Source organism: Marmota monax, unplaced genomic scaffold (genome assembly GCF_021218885.2).
Source record: "Marmota monax isolate L192 unplaced genomic scaffold, Marmota_monax_Labrador192_F-V1.1 WCK01_AAM20220418_F8-fsc00001, whole genome shotgun sequence".
NCBI lineage: Eukaryota > Metazoa > Chordata > Mammalia > Rodentia > Sciuridae > Marmota > Marmota monax.
The window spans coordinates 59,031,543-59,052,143 of record NW_026693777.1 but is presented as its reverse complement, the minus strand read 5'-3'; the positions used below and the strand labels follow the sequence as shown (position 1 = coordinate 59,052,143).

General features: G+C 46.0%; 1 protein-coding gene across 3 annotated transcripts in view; it reads right to left on the bottom strand.

Moving 5' to 3' along the window:
- Lipc (lipase C, hepatic type) overlaps positions 1–20,601 on the bottom strand; it is a 137,554-nt gene that overhangs the window by 14,900 nt on the left and 102,053 nt on the right. For 2 of the 3 annotated variants that reach the window (XM_046461492.2, XM_046461491.2), the window contains exons 2-6: positions 11,862–12,049; positions 8,321–8,503; positions 7,679–7,796; positions 5,335–5,568; positions 2,008–2,250 (exon numbers count right to left, since the gene is read on the bottom strand). In XM_046461492.2, the coding sequence (XP_046317448.1) occupies positions 2,008–2,250; positions 5,335–5,568; positions 7,679–7,796; positions 8,321–8,503; positions 11,862–12,049 (966 nt within the window). The remainder of the gene's footprint in view (positions 1–2,007; positions 2,251–5,334; positions 5,569–7,678; positions 7,797–8,320; positions 8,504–11,861; positions 12,050–20,601) is intronic. The other variant, XM_046461493.2, reaches the window with a different exon arrangement.

Here is a 20,601-nt window from a genome sequence, read left to right as displayed (position 1 = left end):
CCACTGGGATTACAGGCATGTGCCACTGCACCAGCTTCACTTGCTTCTTTCGTTACCTGTTTCTCCTCCCTACTTCCAAGCCCCCAGGAAATGTCCTCTGGTTGGGCCAAGCCCCTATTAAGATAAAGTTCTCAGTTCATTCCATGAAGGTGAAAAATTGCCTCATTTCTTTCTATTGACAGGAAGTAGAAAGCACTCCCTTCCCCTTTCCTGCACAGATCAGGGGCAGGTTCCTGCAGTAAAAATTGCCCAACTCTTTGGAGGCCCAGGGTCTAAATGCTGGCTCTGACAAGGATTCACTCAGTGTTCCTGCAAATGATTTGCCCTCTCTGGGTCTCCATTTCTCCATCTGTAAAATGGCTTTGATGTTGACATATCACCATGAAAGCAGATCATGATTAGTGAGAGGTTTCATCATCCAGGTGGTGGGTCATTGAGAACAGAAGTGGGTTAACCCAAGGAATTCCCAAATGGCAGCCTGTGGTGGGGGAGGTCCCCAAAGCTGGAGCCCTTCCAAATGCCCTTACCTGCTCCTGAAAACTGCCTCATCCTCCAACCCTCAGAAACAGACAGGAGGGGACCCTCTAGCCCCTCATGGGGGAAAGATGTGCTCTCAGGCCAATTGTTCCTCAAGGCCTACCTGTTGACCACAGGACTTGCTTGGTTCCAATCAGGGAAATCTGGCTGATAACCTGATTTCAGATAAATAGAGGAATTCTGTGCCTAATATATAAGTCTCTCTTGAGAGTCTGAACTAGGAAGTGGGATGACAAAGGAGCACTGGACTGGGAATCAGGTGGCCCCGTTCCAGGCTTCATAGGCTGTGTGGCTGTGGACATTCCACCCAAATTTTACTTTTCTCCTCTTTAAAATTGGGAAATAGTTGGGTGCTGTAGTGCAAGCTTGTGAGTCCAGTGACTTGGGAGGCGGAGACAGGAGGATCACAAGTTCAAAGCCAGCCTTACCAATTTAGCAAGGTCCTCAGTAATTGAGAAAGACCCTATCTCTAAATAAAAAGTGAAAAGGACTGGAGAAGTAGCTCAGTGGTAAAGTGCTCTGGGTTCCATCCTCGGTACCAAAATAAATAGATAAATAGATAATTTTTTAAAATAAATGAAACTGGGGAATAACTAGCCCTACCTGCTTGGCTCCCTGCTGTGAGAGCCACAAGTATTCCAAGGTGGTGCGTACTGTTTGTATGAAATGCTGAGCTAGTGCCAAGTTCAAGTTCCCTCCCCCACAGTATCTGCATAGTCATAAAGGAAGGGCACACCACCAAGTCCTTCTCCCAGCCCCACTGTGGAGAGTGCGCTGTGAAACTGGAAGATGCAAAATCACTCCTGAGCTGTTTTAAGGATTAGGCAGAAATGTTGATGGCAACAGATGGCTTGTTCCCTCCAGGAGGATTTGAGTGTTTCTCTGCTGGCCTCTGCTCAGACTCAGGAAGTGGCCACAGCCCTTTCCTGTTCAACCCAGAGCACGGTAGGGCCTCCCTCTCTGCCTGAGGTTAGGGATCTGGCTGGGAAACACTGGAAGCTGACTCATGTCCTGGGGGAACCACCATATGGTAAGAATATCTGTAAGAAGGTGGATTCCAACCTAAGGGGTAGAAATGAGGAGCTGAAAATGCAGTTGAGAACCCTGTTTCTTCATGGGGGTCCTGAATGGAGTGGAAGAACCGGGTTCAGGACCCTCCAGGTCTTTGGACAGTGAGAGAGAGCTGTGTGGTCCAGGTGAATGCTGGGAACCTTCCACATGGAACATTCCAGGGAACATGAAAATGGACAAAGAGACCAATCCAGGGATTGCTCTAGAAATAATCAAGGTTTCTCCTCCTGGTCCTTGACAGCAAGGTGGCCATTCTTGGAAAAGGAGGAAGCCTGTCCTTGCCGCTGCCTAAAGCGTGCACAGCCTCCGCGACACTAGAGCACAGAGCTGAAGGAACCTCAAGAACAGAGCGGAGGGAGCTTCTGAGCCTTGCAGACCAGGGACACGGGAGGCACTCACCTTTGAAGGGGGACTGGGCTCTGGTCACAAGGAAGAGCTTCTTGCTCTTGCTGTGCCGCTCCTGGCGGATGTGGTAGCCCAGTGTGTTGCAGCGACCCTTCTTGCAGCTCAGGCACAGGCCCTGGCTGAAGCTGTCCATGTCACTGCACTGGTAAGCCATGCTCTGCATGTGGTCGTGCAGCAAGGAGTCGATGAAGAGGTGCACCGACCGCTCGTGGGCACACTTTATGGTCTGGGAGATGGCTGGAACCCAGGGCAAGAAGAACATTGTCACCTCTGAACTCCAAGGGACCCCCAACTCAAAGAGACATCTTGTTTCTCAGCCCACAGAAGATTACTAGTAGCATCCTGCAGGGGTAGGGGTAAGATTGCTGAGGTTGGCTCCCTGACATCAGCAGGAGGTAAGAACAGCCAAACACTAAAGAGAGTAGACCCCTCTCAGCCATTTAGTGTCAGGAAAAAATCCTCGGCACACAGTCGGTGTTTTCATATGCACCCCACATCCCTGGGAAAAGTCAGATTATTTAAGAAAGCAGAGTAGCGTAACTTATTTTAGAGATATTTCTCAAATGGTTAAAAATGCCCAGATGCAGGGGCCTGGAGTGGGTGAGCTGGCTCAGGTTGTGCAGACTGCCTCTCTCCCTCTCTTTCTTTTTAATTAGAACTTTATGGTTACACATAGTAGTTGGGTTCATCCCGACAAACTCAAACATCATGGAAATCCATTTCAGTTCATGATCCCCCCTTTTCCCTCCCTGTCCCCTCCCCTCTCCTCTTCTCCTTCCTCTACTCTACTAGACTGCCTCTTCTTTTAATAAAGGCAGATCAGTGAGGCACTCCTGTGGCATGCTAAGGCCCTTCCTATAATGGCTGCCTCATGTCCCAAAGTGGCCACTGCATCCCCTGGGTCTGTGAAGCCAGCAACGGGACTGGATTAAGACGTGCCATGGCAGGCCTGTAAATGTTGTTAAAGGGTCCACCTCAGCTACTTGGGAGGCTGAGGCAGAAGGATCATGAGTTTGAGCAACCACTTTAGTGAAACCCTATCTCAAAAAAAAAAAAAAAAAAAAAAAAAAAAAAGGGAGGGGTCTGGGGAATGTAGTTCAGTGATAAAGTACCTGCCTAACATGAATGAGGCCCTGGTTTTAACCCCAGCACTGGAAGAAGAAAACAAAACAAAACAAAACAAAAAACAAAACAAAACAAAAAGACATGTCCCAGTCACCAATCACCGGGACTGAAGAGGTCTAACATTCCCAAAGCAAACTTACTAGTTTTATCTTCCCTTAATTTTTTTGAACATGGAAATAATAATATTTATTCTCAATAAACCAGCAACATCCCCTCATTAAAGCATCTATTGAGCATCTAACTTTAAGTTATAGAATTGTCTAGTGAACCTCTAGGATCATGGGCTGTATTGAGCCCAACAGGATTTATCTGCTTTATTGGGCTGTTAACTATCAGCTATAGGTTGGGAGGAATCTATTAAAAATTAAGAGATTCTTTCATGAATTTTGATCTTAAAAAAAATAACTCTCCAAATTTTAACCTAACTTGTAGTGAATTATTCTTAAGGAATATTAGGAATCACCACAAGACATGTGAAATACCTAAAGGTCTACCTATAAAGGTCACAGGTGACTTTGCCACAAGCCATGTTTCCAAGCATTTCAAGGCTAAACCAAAATTGTTCATCTGAGGTTTGGGTCACCCATGGCTGCATTTGTTGTGCATTTACCAGGAAGGCAGGTCTGTGCTGCTGCCTTCCACTTCTTGGGGCATCTGCTGTCAATGGGGATACTGAGCCTCAAAGACATTGATGCTTGCTAAGGTGGTGCACACTTGTAATTCCAGCTTCTCAGGAGGCTGAGGCAGGAAGATTGCCAAGTTCCAGGCCAGCCTGAGCAACTTAGTGAGACCCTGTCTCAAAATAAAGTTAAAAGAACTGAGGAAGTAGCTCAGTGGTAGAGCACTTGCCTAGTATGTGCTAGGCCCTGAGTTCAATCCCCAGCACCAGAAGGGAGAAGAAAAAGACATTCAATAACTCATTGGAGCTCACCCAGCCAGGAGGTGGTAAGGGTGGGGAAGGCAATTGTCCGGTTATGCTCTGTTCAGGAGTGGCTGGGAGAACTGCCCTGGAATAGGAACACTTTCAAACACAAGGGTGGAGACAACTGAGTCCCCCTCCAAAGTCTGGCAAGCCGTGTATGTATACTTGATTATATCACTTTGAAGTTTAGCACAAAAGAGCAAATGGCAGAGATGTGTTTACCAGGCAAGCAGTTATTAAACAGTACCCTGTGGTCTGTGTTAAGCTTGGAAAGGGTGGCAACGTGGGAGGAGGGCTGGGCTGTCAGCAGGAACCACTGGTGACCGGAGGGGTGGTGACCAGGGGAGATGGAAGCAATGATAAGGGGAAGTTCCCAAAAGGCTCTCTGAAGCACAGGCGGGCGGAAGGCTGGGAGTTCAGCCAAGGACATGATGTGGAGTGTGAAGGTCATGCTGGTATGTGAGAGGCCAGGGTGGTGATGTAATCCTGACAGCGTGGCTCTCAGCTCAGTTTTAGATGACTGGGGTGGGTGAGAAGGTGGAGTGTGGGGGACTCCAGTTGGCTTGGAGCGAACTGGCATGTTTTAATCAGGATGTTTTATAGTAAGGAGAAATGCAGAATGCCTGTGGAAGGTGCGGTCACTGCTCACAGTTTTGTGCTCTGATCCTGTGCATGTTATCCATGTTAATGTTTTTGGGTTTGAGGACCTGAGACAGAAGTGGGATGACAACCCAGAAAAAGCCAGATAAATTCAGTTTCTGCACTGAGGTAAAGTGGGTAACAGAACCGATTTGTAACTGGATTTCATGCTGGAAGAATCTCCAGGATCCGCTGATCCAGCCTCCTGGAGGTGGGTGAAGAGTTTATTCCCACTCTGTGTGACCAAGGATAAAGATGCCAAGACCTATTAAAACAGATCCTCATGTGGAAGCCCCCTGAGTGAGGACACTTCCTGAGAAGAAAGAATATCCAGCAGCATCAGGACTCAACTTTCAGAAGGGCTAGTACCCCTAAAAAGGCTTTGCTTGGGCACATTGGGCAAGGGTGAGAAGTTGGGGTTCCTGATGATGTCCCTCTGCTCATCCTCAGGGACCATCAGCCCTTATCCACTCCCCATAATCCCTCTCTAGGATTGGACTTAGTGATCATAAACCCTGGGCCCCTACCCTTGCCAGACTCTGCCCAGAGTCCCACAGGGTTGGTAGACATCCCTGGGTTCCAGAGGCCCCTCGGGGGCATGGGAAGCAGGCCAGTGCTCTCAGCTTCTTTCTCACCGTTTAAGCCATGCTGTGCAATGTGTTTGTAGAGTTCGAGGAAGTGGCAGCCGGGCTGGAAGGAGCCCCCGTTGGGGTAGAAGTCATAGTGCCCCACGGGCTGTTTGATACCCACGCTCAAGCCCATGTGCTCTTGGGTAAAGGTGTGAATAGCGTCCACAAAATTGGCATCATCTGGAGAAAGATGGTCACTGGGGGAAGTTCCCTCAAACAAAGGGCCCGCAGCATCCAGCCCTAAGGGGAGAGCAAGGATAAGGTCAGGGGAAGAAATATACTTTTTATCTGTTTAATATTATTACACATTTATGAGCTAGCAGGAAGAAGAGAAACCCAGGGTATAATCTTTCTCCAGAAAATTTTACCATAACCTTTCTGCAGTAAAACCACAGTAATTCATGGTGCTGAAAATTAGACACAGCCTGGGCATTACCTGGTGGGGAAGAGGTTTGCGGAGACTATCCAATGGTAGAAAGAAGGTTATGAGAGAATGCTTGATTTATTTAAGCAAATCAATTTTAAGTACCTCTCAAGCTACTTTGAAGAGCATTTGTTTGCATTAAAAAAACCCCAAAACCTATGTGCTCATTATATATAGTTCGAACCTATCCATCAAAGAAAGAATTTATTTGCTGGATGTTGTCAATAGTTTCCTAAACAAGCTGGCTTTTCTCCTACACTAATGTCATTTCATTGGAATGTCCAGAACAGCCTTAGGACATCACCGTTCCAGGGTGAAAATGTTCTGAGCCAATAGGCCTGCACAAAGCTCTGGTCCACAAGTGACAGATGTGTCTGCATGAGATGAGTGGCAGCTCCTGACTGGCTACTTGGGGAGTATTTATGCATACAAGGATTTTTCTATTTTTTTTCCATCTGTTTTCTCTGGAGGACCCTTTGATGTCTCCCTTCCCCACCCTGGCTTCCATTCTTTAGTAGGGAGAAGGGATTGACAGTGGGCTCTGAGTACCCCTGCTCTCCAGCATCACCCACAGTCTTGGTGTGATCCTATTCCTTTTTTTCTGCAGGCTGACTACAAGATAACAATAGTGCAGTGAGCTCTCCTGCTGCCTCTGGTCAAGCGGGCCTGGCTAATAATGCCTGTTGTGACCTCCAACACCAGCCAGAATGGAAAAGGCTAGGGGGCTCAGGCCTGAGGCCACCTCGCTGAGTTCTAACTCAGCCTTCTGGTCCTGTTTCCACAGTCAAGGCCAGGGATTAAAGTAGTCCAGGCCTCCCACTACCAGAAAGATGGAGAAAACAGAGGAAAAGGTTGAGGAGATGAGTTCTCATGAAGACAGACATATTCAGTTTAAATGTCTGACATTATCTTATTCTTTTTCATGTTAAAATATGGTTTTATGAAGGAGTGGTAGTTGTAGAAAAGTAGTTCTAAAAACTATTGTTACTTGATAAAAGAAAGTCACAATAGTTCTGTTTTTCATCTTAAGATGTACTTTGTTTAGCCTGCTGGGTCTTGGTGATTAAGTAGGAGTTGGGTAGGTCAGATGGGCCTGATTGGATGAGTGGTGGGCACAGAGAATATGATATGCAAAGTTCAGAGAGGTCACCTGTGTTTGTAAAGAAAAATCCAGGGTCATGGAGGCCCAGAGCTCTAGAAAGGAGATGGCAAGAGGAGAAGTTGGAGAGCTCGGGGGACACTACACTGAGGGCCTGGCTCATGTCTCCTAGATTTCCTTTCTGTAGGTGTCAGTGATTTTGCTGTGGAGCAATCTGACCAAGTGTGTGTTTTTTTGGAATCCAAGCAGTGCAGGTGGTAGGGTGAGGTTGATGTGAGGGATGCTTGGGAGGAAAGGTCTTCTTGTACACACGCAGCTCTTCCTGAGCACTAGGGCCATTTATGAGTGGGGTGCAGTTTGGGGTGAGATATTTGGTACAGATTCCCACCCTCAATTCAAATGGGATCCAGGGTCAGACACATGCATTTCACAAGTTTGGAGAGACTGAGGCACTAATTATAGCTGGTGTGTTGTAACAAATTAAGGCTGTATTCATCACTTCCTAACTTGTCTGCATTGGACTTTTTAAACTATAGATTAAAAAATAAGCCTTTCTTGCTGTAAGCATGTACTGAAAGTCCCATTTCTAGTCCTATTTGGCACATTTAGAAGAGGCATTCATTCGAGGAAAGGCAATAGGAATAAAGGTCGTAATTTTCTCTGAATTCTCTCTCGGAACAGCGGCAATTCATGACAGCGGTCATGTCTGAGAGAGTGTTACGAGTCCTTCCGTGAACTGGAACCTGTCAGGGAAGAAGTCGGGTGTTTTAATGATGAGACTGTGGAGAAGCAGGGACGATAGCGAGTGAGCCATGAGGAAGGGTTACCTGTAATTCTCCCGATCTTGTGCTTCCCGCCGATATAGCTGCCTGCAAATCCTGAGACATGAGCACCCAGGCTGTATCCAATTAGATGAACATTACTTCGAGAAAACTGAGCAGTTACCTGGAAGACAGCAGCAAGATGGTTGCAGGAGGATAGGCACTGCCCACCCGAGTGGGTCCACCTTTGTCTGGGCACTGCTCCTGTGCTTTGCGCCTGCTCACAAATGCGGAGGTGCAAACTGTTAACTGGTTTCTCACTTCAGAGCCTCTGTCCTCGAGTTGGCTGGCCCTTCTTTCTAGTCAGGTGCCTGGGATTCTGCCTGGTGGCTGTTGCCTCCCACCTGCCTGTTTTCACCTGGCTATTAATGCTTTATGGAAACCATTACACTCATCTGGGTGGGGGCTGATGGTTTCCAGGGTGCATTTAAACCCCTCAACACCTCTAAAGTGCAAAAGGTGTGGTAGGTGGGGTGCAGGGAGATTAAAGTCTGCAAAATAGGGGATCAGGTTGAGCATTAGATAGAGGCTTGGGGTCTGGCTTCAGTCCTATGAGCTTAGGCCCTCTATCTGGGTTGCTGTTGGAGACCATTTTATTCCATGCACACTCAAGGGAAGGGTGAGGAGGGCAGGGGGGGTGAGGCTTACCTCCAGCCACCGGAGAAAAGCTGCCACCTCCTGGCCCACAATTCGGGTGTTGCGCACTGCGATGGTATAGTGGTGATAGGCCAAGGTGATCCAGTCTGCCAGCCCCACATTCACCGGCTGGGCTGTCCGGGACTTGAGTGCAGCCGCCATCTGCCAGACCCAGCTCTCCAGCATGCCGTCCACCTGAGAGTGGCCCATAGACTGTCAGCCTTGCCTGAAAAGGCTGAGGGAGGGCCGTGCTGATTCCCCTTCTCCTCGTTTCCCCCCACCTTCTTCAATTCTTGTACAGTGCTGGACTCTTTTTTCCAAGAGAAAGGGCTAGACACAGGGTTTCTCAGCCTGGGTGCTAACAATATCAGGGGCCAGATCATTCTTATTGTTGGGGACTATCCTGTACATTGGTCAGCAGCATCCCTAGCTTTACCCACTAAGATGCCAGCAGCATCTTCTACCCCACGTTTTGAAAACCAAAAACATGTTCAGACTTTTGCACCTGAGAACCACTGTCATAAATTTCCCTTTTAGGCTTTCTGAGTCCTTATGGAAAAGTCTATATAAATCATATCTCCAAATCTGACCTGTCCCTTGAGGTCAGCTACAGGCCACCTCCTCCTGTAGGCTGCTCTACTGTACCTCTGAATCCCCAGTTGGCTCCACCCTACTGGCTTTGGTGGGACTAGCAGGGGCTTGGAGAATTGTCCTGTGTGAGCACCCTGATGGAGCACTATCTGTAGGGTGCTCTGAATGCAATCAGAGAGCAAAGCATTTGCATTGTGTCTTGAAGGATAAGCAGGAATTCAGTGGAAGGAAAGAGGTGTGATGGTGAGTGGTGAGTGCAGTAGCAGCCGGGGTGAGAGGCAGAAGAAATATCACAGAATCATGAAACTGCAGGCAGTGTGGTATGTCGGAGGTGAAAAGAGGGCTTAGCTGTGGCCTCACATGCCATTTGGGGGAGAAGATGCAGTTATTTGTTTATTTATTCATTTACATTTATATTGGAGATTGAACCCACAATGCTTTATCACTGAGATACATTCCCCAGTCCTTTTTATTTTGAGACAGGCCTTTTCTAATTTGCTTAGGCCTTCATTAAGTTGCTGAGGCTGACCTTGAACTTGTGATCCTCCCGCCTCAGCCTCCTCAGTCCCTGGAATTATAGGAGTGTGTCATGGCACCCAGCAAGATGCAGCCATTTAATAAATGTTTACCAAGTGCCTTCTGTGTGCATGTGGCATCCTGCTCCAAATCCAGGCTCTCCCACTTAACTGAGTAAGCTCAGGCAAGTTATTTAATACCCCTGTGTTTCTGTTTTCTCATCTGGAATGTGGGGATAATAATGCCCTTCTTCCAGAATGGTTGGGAAGCACTTAGAACAGTGCCTGGAACATAGTACAGATTCATTAAATTGTCTGTTATTGTGGCAGAATTAATAGCAGTAGCTATATTCCAGGTTGAATAGGATTTTGAGAATGAAGAACACATTTTGGTAAGAGGATCCTCTTATCTTCATGTTGCATTTATAAACAAGACTCATTCATTTGGTCATTAATTCAGTTAACAAATATTTTGGAGCCCTTTATATGTAATAGGCACGATCCCACAGTGGTCAATTAGCAAAGAGTAGGACAGAATCTTTTCCAGTAAGAACAGAGAAACATTGGCAGACAATGACAAAACTGAGCAGCAGGGCAGAGCTGGAATTGTGTGGGAACTCTGGGGACCTTAAGGTGCCCTGGGGAAGGGCTGGATGGAGGCAGTGCAGACCTGCAGGAAGACCTGTTTGCAACTGTGTCCTCAGGAAAAGTAGGAGTTATTTAGGAGAAGAGAAGAAGAGAGGATGCTCTAGGCAGAAGGCACAGCCCAGCCAAGGCCAAGCAGAGAGCTACAATCAGTGAGTATGGCTGGAACCTGCCATGGGAGGCAAGGAGGTGAGGGGGACAGGGAGAGGTGAGGAGACTTCAGGGAGGCGATGGGCAGGCAGGGGCAAAGGTGGACTGGAGGTGAGAGGAAGGAGATAGATGAGTCTGTTTGCTCTCCAAAATGGGCTAGATGAGGTTTTTAAAATTTTCTTTTGTAGTTGTAGATGGACAGCATGCCTTCATTTAATTTTATTTTTATGCAGTGCTGAGGATTGAACCCAGTGCCCCACACATGCCACACAAGTGCTCCACCACTGAACTACTGCCCCAGCCCTAGATGAGGGTTTTAAGGGCATTTTTTTTTTTCAACAAAATGGCATAAAAAGTTTTCCAAGTCATGAAAGAGATGCCAGAATTTTTAGAGGCTTCAATGTGTGAGCTGAACTTCAAATCATTGGTGGATTGGAATTGGGGGGCAGTTTCCTTTTGGAGACCAGACAGTCCTCACAGGGTTTGACTTCACTCTGCCCACAATATCCTTTCTCTTCTTTATAGTAATAGGATGTTTAGCACCACCAGAAAGCTATACATTCTTTTTTTTTTTTCTTTTTTTGGTGCTGGGAATTGAACCCAAGGGTGCTTTACCCCTGATCTCGCTAAATTGCTTAGGGCTTCAATAAACTGCTGAGGCTGGCCTTGAACTTGCAATCCTCTTGCCTCAGTCTCTTGAGTTGCTGGGATTATAGGCATGCATACTCATGCCCGGCAGGCTACACTTTCTCTAAGAGGCTGCACTTCTTAGTCACCTTTCCACCTAGGTGTGGCTGATGGATATAACTGGAAGCATTGCACAGGTGCTTCTGGGAGGTGAATTAAAAAAAATACTCCTTAATTGTTAGCTGCAAACAGATGATTTATATGCTATGTGAATTATATTTAAATAGAGCTATTTTTTTTTTAAACCTTGCTTCTTGAGCCCTGTATACCTCCTTTACTATATTGCTGCCTGGAATCAAGATGTGGTGGCTGGTGTTCCTGCTGACATCTGCTTGTCTGCCAGCCTTGGGGTCATCCACAGGCTGCTGAGAGCACATGCTGCTAGTTTGGACCATGAGTGCAAGGGCCACACTCTAAGGTGGCAGAGCAGTGGGCCTGAAGGAGTTGGAACCTTGAGGAGTTCATTGACCAGCGCTGTCTAGCCAGTTTTGAATGACATCTCTCTGGATCATTGTGTAAAATGGAATCAAACTCCTGTTTTATTTGAATCACTACTAATTTAGGTCTGTTATTTGCTGCTGGATTTAACCCTTACGGCACTAGATTTCATGAGGACCCCATGTCTTTTGCTTCCTGCCTCTCCTGGTGAAATATGGAGATTCAGGCAGGACCTTCCACCTGCACAGGCTGCAGTCCCTTCAGGGCCTTAATGAGCTGCATGATTTCTTTGAGCCACATTTTATTTAAAACATGGAGCTAATTATATTTTCCTTGCCCTGTTCACTCATGGAATTGAAATAACCAATGAGATAATGTGTAGGGAAGCACTTGGCAAACCAGCATGTTCTTTAGAAACACTACATTGTTATCATCAGAGCCCTATCTTTTTATTAAAAATCGAACATACCAGGAAGAAAAAAGCAAACGAGAAAGTAAAGAGAAAAAGGCACGTCCATGTTTCCTACCGACCACCCGTGGATTATCACCACCAAAGGCAGCGAGGAATTGAAGCCGCACTCCCGCAGTGTGTCTGGGTGATTGAGCCGGATCTGACAGCCCTTGTTGGTTTCATCTTTGAAGAGCAAGAATCTGGTCTCTGTCTCCTGCAAAGATTTCTTTGTTTCGACAGCTCGAGATCTTCTCCCAATCAGCTCTGGAATATAAAATTGGCTTCTGTTATTGTGAGGTGTCAGAGATCAGCATGAGTTGCAGCTTTGGGGAATCCAACAGAGCCTTTGTAGCTGAATAGCCAGGTGATGGAGGTTGATCTAGAAGGACCCAACATAGGGGCCGGAGGGAGGTTAGATCCTTTAATCCTCCACCCTGTCATCCCAGTGACCAGTCAGTCAGGAGTAGAGGAATAGCTCTGGGGGATGGGGAGTGTAGGTGAAGCATTGGGACCCAGTCTTGGAGAAGGTGAACCCCTTATCTAGAATCTCACTGCCCAGAACTGGGTAGAGTCAGGATGGGAACCCAGGTCTGTCTTTCAGTGCTAGGAAGAGAGTGGAGAGAGCATCTTAATTAGACGACACTGCAGCCTGTTCTCACTGCAGACACCCCATATCACGCAAGCCTGGCATAGAAGAGCCTGGCTGGGGTAGGGGTGGGGAGGATCACCAAGGATGTAATATATTGGTAAAGGAGAGGGCATTCAGGTACAGCTTTTCAGGGAGTGGGGAGCTGATCCTGGCCTTGAAGGGTGATAGAGGCATGTGTTTGGGGAAGGCAGTGGGCTTTCTGAGCAGAGGGAACAGCAAGAGGAAAGCCTCAGAGGTGTGAACATCTGTGGCCATAACAAGGCAGGAGGCCAGTGGGCAGCAGAGCATGCAGGGCCGGGATGCTAGGGAGCCTGGGCTCTCTGGTCTAAATGACAGGGAAGGTGCCATGTTTCCATGGAGTGGCACATAAAGATGGGTGACATCTTCCTGCCAAGCTTAGGGATCAGGCCCAGAGCTACAGGAGGAAGCTCTTGCCCTCCCTCTTGGTAGAGGGTGGACTCCCCTGTGGCTGAGAGGCAGACACATAGCCACGCTGACATTTTTAGTCAGTGACTTAATTCAGTCCAATTACTAAGGACCCCGATCATTCTTTCTGAGCATAAAATCATGCAGGCTACTCAAATAATAAGTCTTGGGTTTTTGGTTTCAGGGGACAGCAGGGCCAAGAGATGATGAACCTACCAAGTGCAAGGGGAGGTATTAATGAAACCAATTTTCCTACCCAAAGGTTATTAATTCCAAAGGTTATTAATTCCCAGCAAAGGGCAATGATTTTTCACTATGATGACAGAATGAAATGCATCATGTTTTATTTAAAGAGATGTGAGCGAGAATCTGAATTAACCATTCTGAGAGAATGAAAGAAAATGTCTGTGGCCCAGCTGGCCTTCCCCAAGCTTATTCACTTCCTGGCTTGTCTTCAACCTCTGAAAGCCAGCTCTCAGCCCTCTCCCCTTCCCTCTGGACTTCCGAGACAAAAGCACAAGTGTCATCTTGCACGTCTCTGTCAGCTTCCCCATCAGTCCAAAGTCTAGTGTCCCTAAGTATCCCTAGAATCTAGTGCCTTCATTTCCACACACAGTCTTTTTGCTTGGGCTATTGAAACAGCCTCCTCACTGGTCTCTCTCTGTTTGGTCTTCTCCCTCTTCCCTCATGCAGCTGCTTCAAGGATCTTTCTAGAACAGAGATGACTACATCTTTCAGTGACTTTAAGTTTCTTGGCAGGCAGCCACGGCCACAACCTGAATGACTGTCCCTCACTCCCAATTCTTCCCCTCCCTTCACTGTGCCTCCAACAGCTGCCCCAGTGCTGTTTCACACCCTCCTACCTTGGCAGTCTCACTTCCCCCACCTTTGTTTCTCCACCTGAAACTCTGGTCCATCCACTAAAACAGCCGAAGCATCACACCCTCCAAGAACACAGAGATAATTACTCCCCTTGCTGGAAAACTGGAGCAGTTCCAGGATCCCTGATGTCCAGGGCCTCACACTTTCCTGGTCTTGAAATTTAGGACGGTTTCCCTAGGCGTTGTTGTACAAAGAGGTCCTTGGATGAGGCTGGGGCTGTTGTTTTGACATCAAAACAGACCTGTACCGTGTCCTTGGTCCTAATGCACTTGCCTGGCAGGAATAAGCAATTCCTTTGTTTATTTACAAACAGAGTCTCACCAAGTTGCTGAGGTTGGCCCTGAACTTGTGATCCTCCTGCCTTAGCTTCTGGAGTTGCTAGGATTACAGGTGTGCACACTGCTGCACCTAGCTCTAGGCTGGTTTGCTTAGGTTTGAGTTTCCTCCACCAGGGTAGGAACTCACGGGAAGTAGCCCTGAACACAAGGTTGGTGCTAACACTCAGTGGATGAGGGATGTGGTGTTCTGTGGGATCTAGGTCTCAGATCAAAGGCTCACATTCAGCCTGCCCGTTATTGGTACATTGGATCTACTATAACTAAGTTTCTTTTATCAGTGATGGAGAAGTGACTCCTTCATTTCAAGACAGGTTTTTTAATGCTAAGAGGACAATATGAAAATAAATTGGGGATAAAAATAGTACCTATCTCATGGGGTTGTTATGAGGATTAAATAAGATATTTGTAAGGAGCTCAGAACAATGCCTGGCACATAATTAGCACCTATGGAAAGGTGTGTTCGGAAAATACATGCTGATTGGAGCCCCAGCATCTTGCATTTTTGATCTGTGAAATCCTTCCTATCTGTGAATATTTATCCTGGGGACCTCACAGGACAAATTCTGTCTTATGTGTATTTACTCTGGATTTAGCTGTGAGAACAAGCTCTGAAGGGCCTCAAGACTTTATGGGAGACACAATGGAAGAGTGTCAATTGGAAAGGCCACAAACAATGCAGCAGAGCAGGGCCCTTCTGGGGCCTTTGGCTTTCTTGAAGGTGTGTGAGGAAGCTGCACATACAGTACCGTTTAGGTGTGTACTCATTTGTTCATTCTTCAATAAACACTAATTAGGCATCCATTAGGCCCAGGCCCTGGCCTTGTACTAGCTGGAGGCCAAGGGGCGTGGCCTTTGCCTTTCAGGGGTCCCCAGCCCTGTGCATGAGGCAGGCATGAAACTCAGCCATTGACCACTGCTGCTGTAGTGAGCAGGGGCTTTAGGGAGACCCCTGGAGACCAGGAGGCACCTGTCAAGTATAGAAGGATGAATGATTCTTTAGGAGCTCATATCCATAAGAAATTATTGAAGACACTGGGGCTCTGGGGCCTAAAAAATTAAGATTTAGTGGATATCAGAGTTGGAGGGCTGTTGTAGAGAAGAGGAGTAGAATAACTTCCAGCAACTCCAGGAGTGAGAAGGAAGATGGATGGGTGGGAATGATATGGAAGAAAAAAAATTGACTTTAAGTAGTTCACAAACATTCATAGTTGAAGAAACTGGGGCAAAGAGAAAATAAGGACAGTAAAACAACAAAGACAGAAATATTATTAACACCCTGAATGAACACCACGTGATCCTACAAGGCTGCTGAAGATGGGCCACAGACAGATATTGTTCTGGGCTTCTTATTGGCTGGAGATGCCCACATACCCACACTGGTTTCCAGTGCGTTTTAAGCTAGTATACATCAAGTGCTTTCTCTGTGCCAGGCTCTTTTCTAGTGCAGAGGAAAACTGGAGCAGTTCTAGGATCCCTGATGTCCAGGGCCTCACACTTTCCTGGTCCTGAAACTTGGGACGGTTTCCCTAGGCGTTGTTGTACAAAGAGGTCCTTGGATGAGGCAGGGGCTGTTGTTTTGAGCACCATTTCTACAAAATATACAGCAGTGAGTTTGATGTGGTTGACTCAGGGAGCCTAGCAAGCCTCAGTGGGAGCAGTGCAAATGCATTTCAGTTACTGCAAGTCTCTGAGGGACTCTTTGCTACCTCTGAGGAAGCAGCCATATTCTGGGAAGAAGGGGTGGTGATCCGGAGCTCAAGTGTCTCACCTTCCACAGTAGCAGAGTCTGAGTATCCCTTTCTTGGGACACACAGAGCACTTGTGCATCCTCAGGTAAGGACTCACTGTGGGGTACCACACCCAGGTGTTACTGAGATCTCTTCCCCAAGCCTTTATACAGCCAGCTCCTGACTGGGCTTCTCCATCTGGGGATCCTTAGTGTGCTGCAAACTCAAGCAAGCCAAACAATGTATTCTCCTCCTTCCCAACCCATTCTTCCTGTGTTTCCTATTGTGGTTCATAAAATCATCATCCATCCATGCTGTTGATCAAGCTAGGAAGCTAGGAGGAACTTAATGTCCTCTCTCCCCTGTCCAGGGGGTCACCAACTACAGAGGACTGTGCCTCAGAATGATCTTTTCTACCCCTTGCCCTGGCTTGGTCTAAAACTTTATCCTTTAAAAAAAAAATTGTGGTGTTACAATAGACTCTCAACTGTTCTATTATTTTTCTCTTTGTATAATTAAAAGATGCTTGTTGTATATTACAAATATACAATAAGTGCTGAAATGAATAAATTTATTTATTAGACAAAACACAAATAACATTTGGGATTTTTCATTCTGATATTTTTTTTATGGAGGTATTGTTCCATAGATATTTATTTGGAGAGTTCAAAGCTGAGATCATAGTATATAAATGCTCTTAATCCCTCTTTACCTATCATTATAGTTTTCTTACAGTACCAAAAATTATTCAAAAACATGCTTTTGAAAAGCAGCATAATAGATTTACCTGTTCCATTATTGCTGGAAATTTTGGTTGTTTCTAGTTTTTTTCCTCTATTACAATGCTCCGATGCACTGATGACCATCTTTATAAATAAATCTTTGTCTACATCTATGAGCATTTTCTTAGTATATATTCATAAAACAGACTCGTTAGTTCATTAGGTCTGATCCAATTGATATCTCTTTATAGGCACACACATATCCACATTGGTTTTCAGCATTTTTAAGGCTAGTGTATGCCAAGTGCTCTTCCTGTGCCAAGCACTTTTCTAACAATCTTATTTGTATTGACTCATTTAAACCTCACGACAACATTATGGTAAGCTGCAAGGAAAACAAAGGATTCTGTTAATAGTAAAGAAATTGTTTCCACATTGGAGGAGATATATAGGAGATGCACCGTCTTCAGGCATATCTTCCAAAATTGTCATTTTTTTTGTGTCTTCAGGAGAGATAAAGGCACACCAGCGGGAAGAATTTGGGGATGATGCTGTGGTTTTTTTAAAATATATTTTTATTTGTAGTTGGACACAATATTTTTATTTACTTATTTATTTTTATGTGGTGCTGAGGATCGAACCTAGTGCCTCATGTATGCAAGGCAAGTGCTCTACCACTGAGCCACAACCCCAGCCCCTGATGCTATGACGTTGAGAGGGGGAATATTAACAAGGTAAGAAGTCAAATCCTTCAAGGGAATCAGTCTCTGTATCCAGGAAAAGGAACTGACAGGCCAGGCAGCTTGGCTTGTCCTCTGTAGGACAGCAAGTTCCTAGGGCAGAAAAATTATCCTCAAAATTAGTCCGAAGGAGAAGCTGGGCCCAGTCATTACATTTCTAATATAAGATTCCTTGCAGCAAGTGATTTCTCTATTCCTAAGTCAGCTCTCAGGATTGAGGGCTTGTATATTTCGTACAAGAACAAATTATTTCATTTTCTTTTGGGTAAGGACATCATCAGGTGAGTGACTGCAGGCAAATGAGCTGGGCCACCTGGCGTTAGAGACCCTGATTGGAGTCAGGCTCTGCCTTGTGCTGGCGATGCCTGTGCTGGATGCTTCTGCTCAGTTGACTGCTGTCAGCGCTTGCCATGTACTGACTGATGCTAAGGACACAAGTGCCTGAGACAGGAGCCCCAGGTGTTAATATGCCTCTCACAGAGTTGTTTGTACATCTTTACTTTCATTATTTAATTTGCTAATGTGTGTGTGTGTGTGTGTGTGTGCGCGCGCGCGTGTGTGTGATTTTGCTTTGTAAACATGCACTGCTGAAAATATTCCCAGACCTGGCAGGGGGCCTCTGGAAGACCATAATTTCACAATTTCCCTGAACACTCTCCAAGTCATGTTCTCTGCTCGTGATGGAACAATCCTATGAGATTAATGTAGCTGCAGCTCTGACCCTGGCTGCTGTGGTGAGGCCAATGATTTGCAGGTGGGCAATGGTGACTTCAGAATTTCTTGAGTGTTGGTAGAAGGAAAAAAAGCTCATGTGAGAATTTAGTCTCTGCTGGACCTTCATGAATTTAGCTTCAAGCTGCTGCTGAACTGTGCTTCATGATAAGTACATTCTGCTCAAGAGTATATATGGTGAGGGATGTTTCTCCCACTCCCGCCATCTTGAATTTTGGCCTGACCTGATGTCCCAGGCTCCCACTTATGATCTTGAAAACATTTCTCTGCCTCAGTTCCTCAATTTGGACAATGTAGTTACTAATTTTTCTAATGTCTCCTGCCCACCACCCCCATACATCGAATTAATGGCAGAATTAAAAGAACTCACCTTTCCTGGCATCCGGGTTAACATATTTCTTCTGTGATGGAGGACAAAAGCCTCAACCCACACCCCTTCCATGTTTTGGGACTCTTCCCATCCCTGTGTAAAGCTCAGAGGGCTGATGTTCCATGTCCCATAAAGACTAATGTTGCCAACTAAGCTCCATAGTTGCTGAAGGGAAATATGTCCTGAATCACAGAGGACAGCTGTCTATGGGAAATATCCCTAAACTAATGAGGGGACCAGTAAAACAACAACTAAAACATCTCACTCCTGAAACACCTGGCAGAACTGTTTTATGCCAGCTTCATCCTCGGATGAGATTTCCCCCTTCCTTCCCAGAGGTTACTCTAAGAGGGTTCTTGCCCAGCTGAGGGGGTTGTGTGCTGGCATCTGATCACAGTCAATCAGGGGAAGTTCCACAGGAGCTGGATCATCTCAGGTCTTAGACCTGCTCTTGGAGTAGAGGACCTTGGTTTAAAATTAGTTTGCCAAGTGCTGTTTGGATTAGTAAATTAATTTAATTGAGTTCTTGTTTCAGATTTTTGTTTGGATGTTTAATGACTGTCCAGACCCTGGCTTTGAGTTTCATGTGACCTTTTTCTCCTCCTCATCTCAGGTATGACCTATACAATGACCAGGTGAGGCTTCCAAGGAGCAGAGGAGGGCTGAGGCAGAGGACCTAATTATGCAGTTTAAGGCATTGTCAGATGGTCTAGCAGTCAAGGACCTAGGAGCACGGAGTCCTACCTCAGCCCAGCACCACCCTCCTCGTGGAGTTCCTGCTGGAGACAAGTGCACTGGGGTGTTGGCAGGTAGGGTACGTACTGCTTTAGTATCAGCAGTGCTTGTGCCTATAAAAGGAGAATGAGAGCCACTTCCCTCTCCATGGACAGCTGTCAGAAGATGAACTGGGTACCTTACACCCAAACGAGGAAAGAAGAGAAGATTGCTGTCTCCTTTTCAATCTGGCCCCATGGATGAAGAGACCCAAATGGGCCCACACCTTGTGTGTGACTTGTTACTGCACAGTGAGACACACCACTCTGGGGAGGTTAGGAGCCAAGGCTCTGGAGTCAGCATGTTTGGTCACCATTCTGTTTCTTAGGCTGTGTGCCATTAGCTACTTAACTTCTCTGTGTCTCACTTATGAGACTAACATTAATGCCTACCTTATAGGAATATTATGAGTTATAGACTAAAATATATTGTTTTAAAACAACTTGATGGCAAAATTTATAGATTCTTCTTGGAAATCCTTAGGGACAATGCACGGTTTGTCTTTGGTCATAAGACCATTTAATGAAAAGAGTGAGTGGATTTAACGCAGAATATGTCTATTTACTTATTGACAAAGAAGCTGGCTTCTTTTTGAGGAGGGGTGTTCTTAGGAGGGTCCAACAGGTCCACTTGTCAAGCAGACCACACTGGATAAAGTGAATGGCTTTTGCTATTACTAATTAGCCACAATCTAGCATCCCAGAATTATACTATTGGGAAAGATCTTTGAGAGCTTTCTAGACAGAGTTCTGATCTATGAGTCTCAGTGATGAGCAGGAGCTGGCTCTCAACTGTGTGCATCTCTTCCCATTTTTCCATGTTCTGTAACTTAACATTGGGAGTTTGAAATTGGCATGTGCTAGTATTTACACCATAGAAATTGGCATAAGCTAAAAAATCAAGTTTTCAATTTAATTTGATTACTTATTTTAATTTGATTTTTTTTTGGAGAGAAAGCACCTGTTAGAAATTTAAACCCACCACTGTGTGAGATGTTAGCTCACAAAACTTTTGGCGAATGACAGGTAACACATTTCTTTAACTTTTTTGTATAGCAACTTGCAGGGGACTATGTTCCTACCAGTTTCTTCACCCTTGCTTTGCGCAAAGGTCATTCTGTGTTGGTCATTGTTTCCATCAGGCTCGGCTCTGAGATACACCTGCTGCATGCTTGCTTCAGAAATTCTTTGGGCTTGTGCTTGAGGTGTGAGAAGTGCAGGGTGGCGGCCGAAGCCACGCCCTCCTCCCACAGGAGCAATTTAGAAGCCTGGCTGGTTCTTGCTCCTCTGGGTGTCACCAGCCCTTGTCCCTTCCCCAGCGGGGAGTTAAGCATCCACTCTTTCTCATCCCTGCCTCCTACCCTGCCCAGATTGTCTTAGGATAATTGTTTTGGCAAGTTTATTCTTTCACAAAAGATGGGAAAGTAGGTTGGATTCAAATGGCTTCTGCTTTCAGT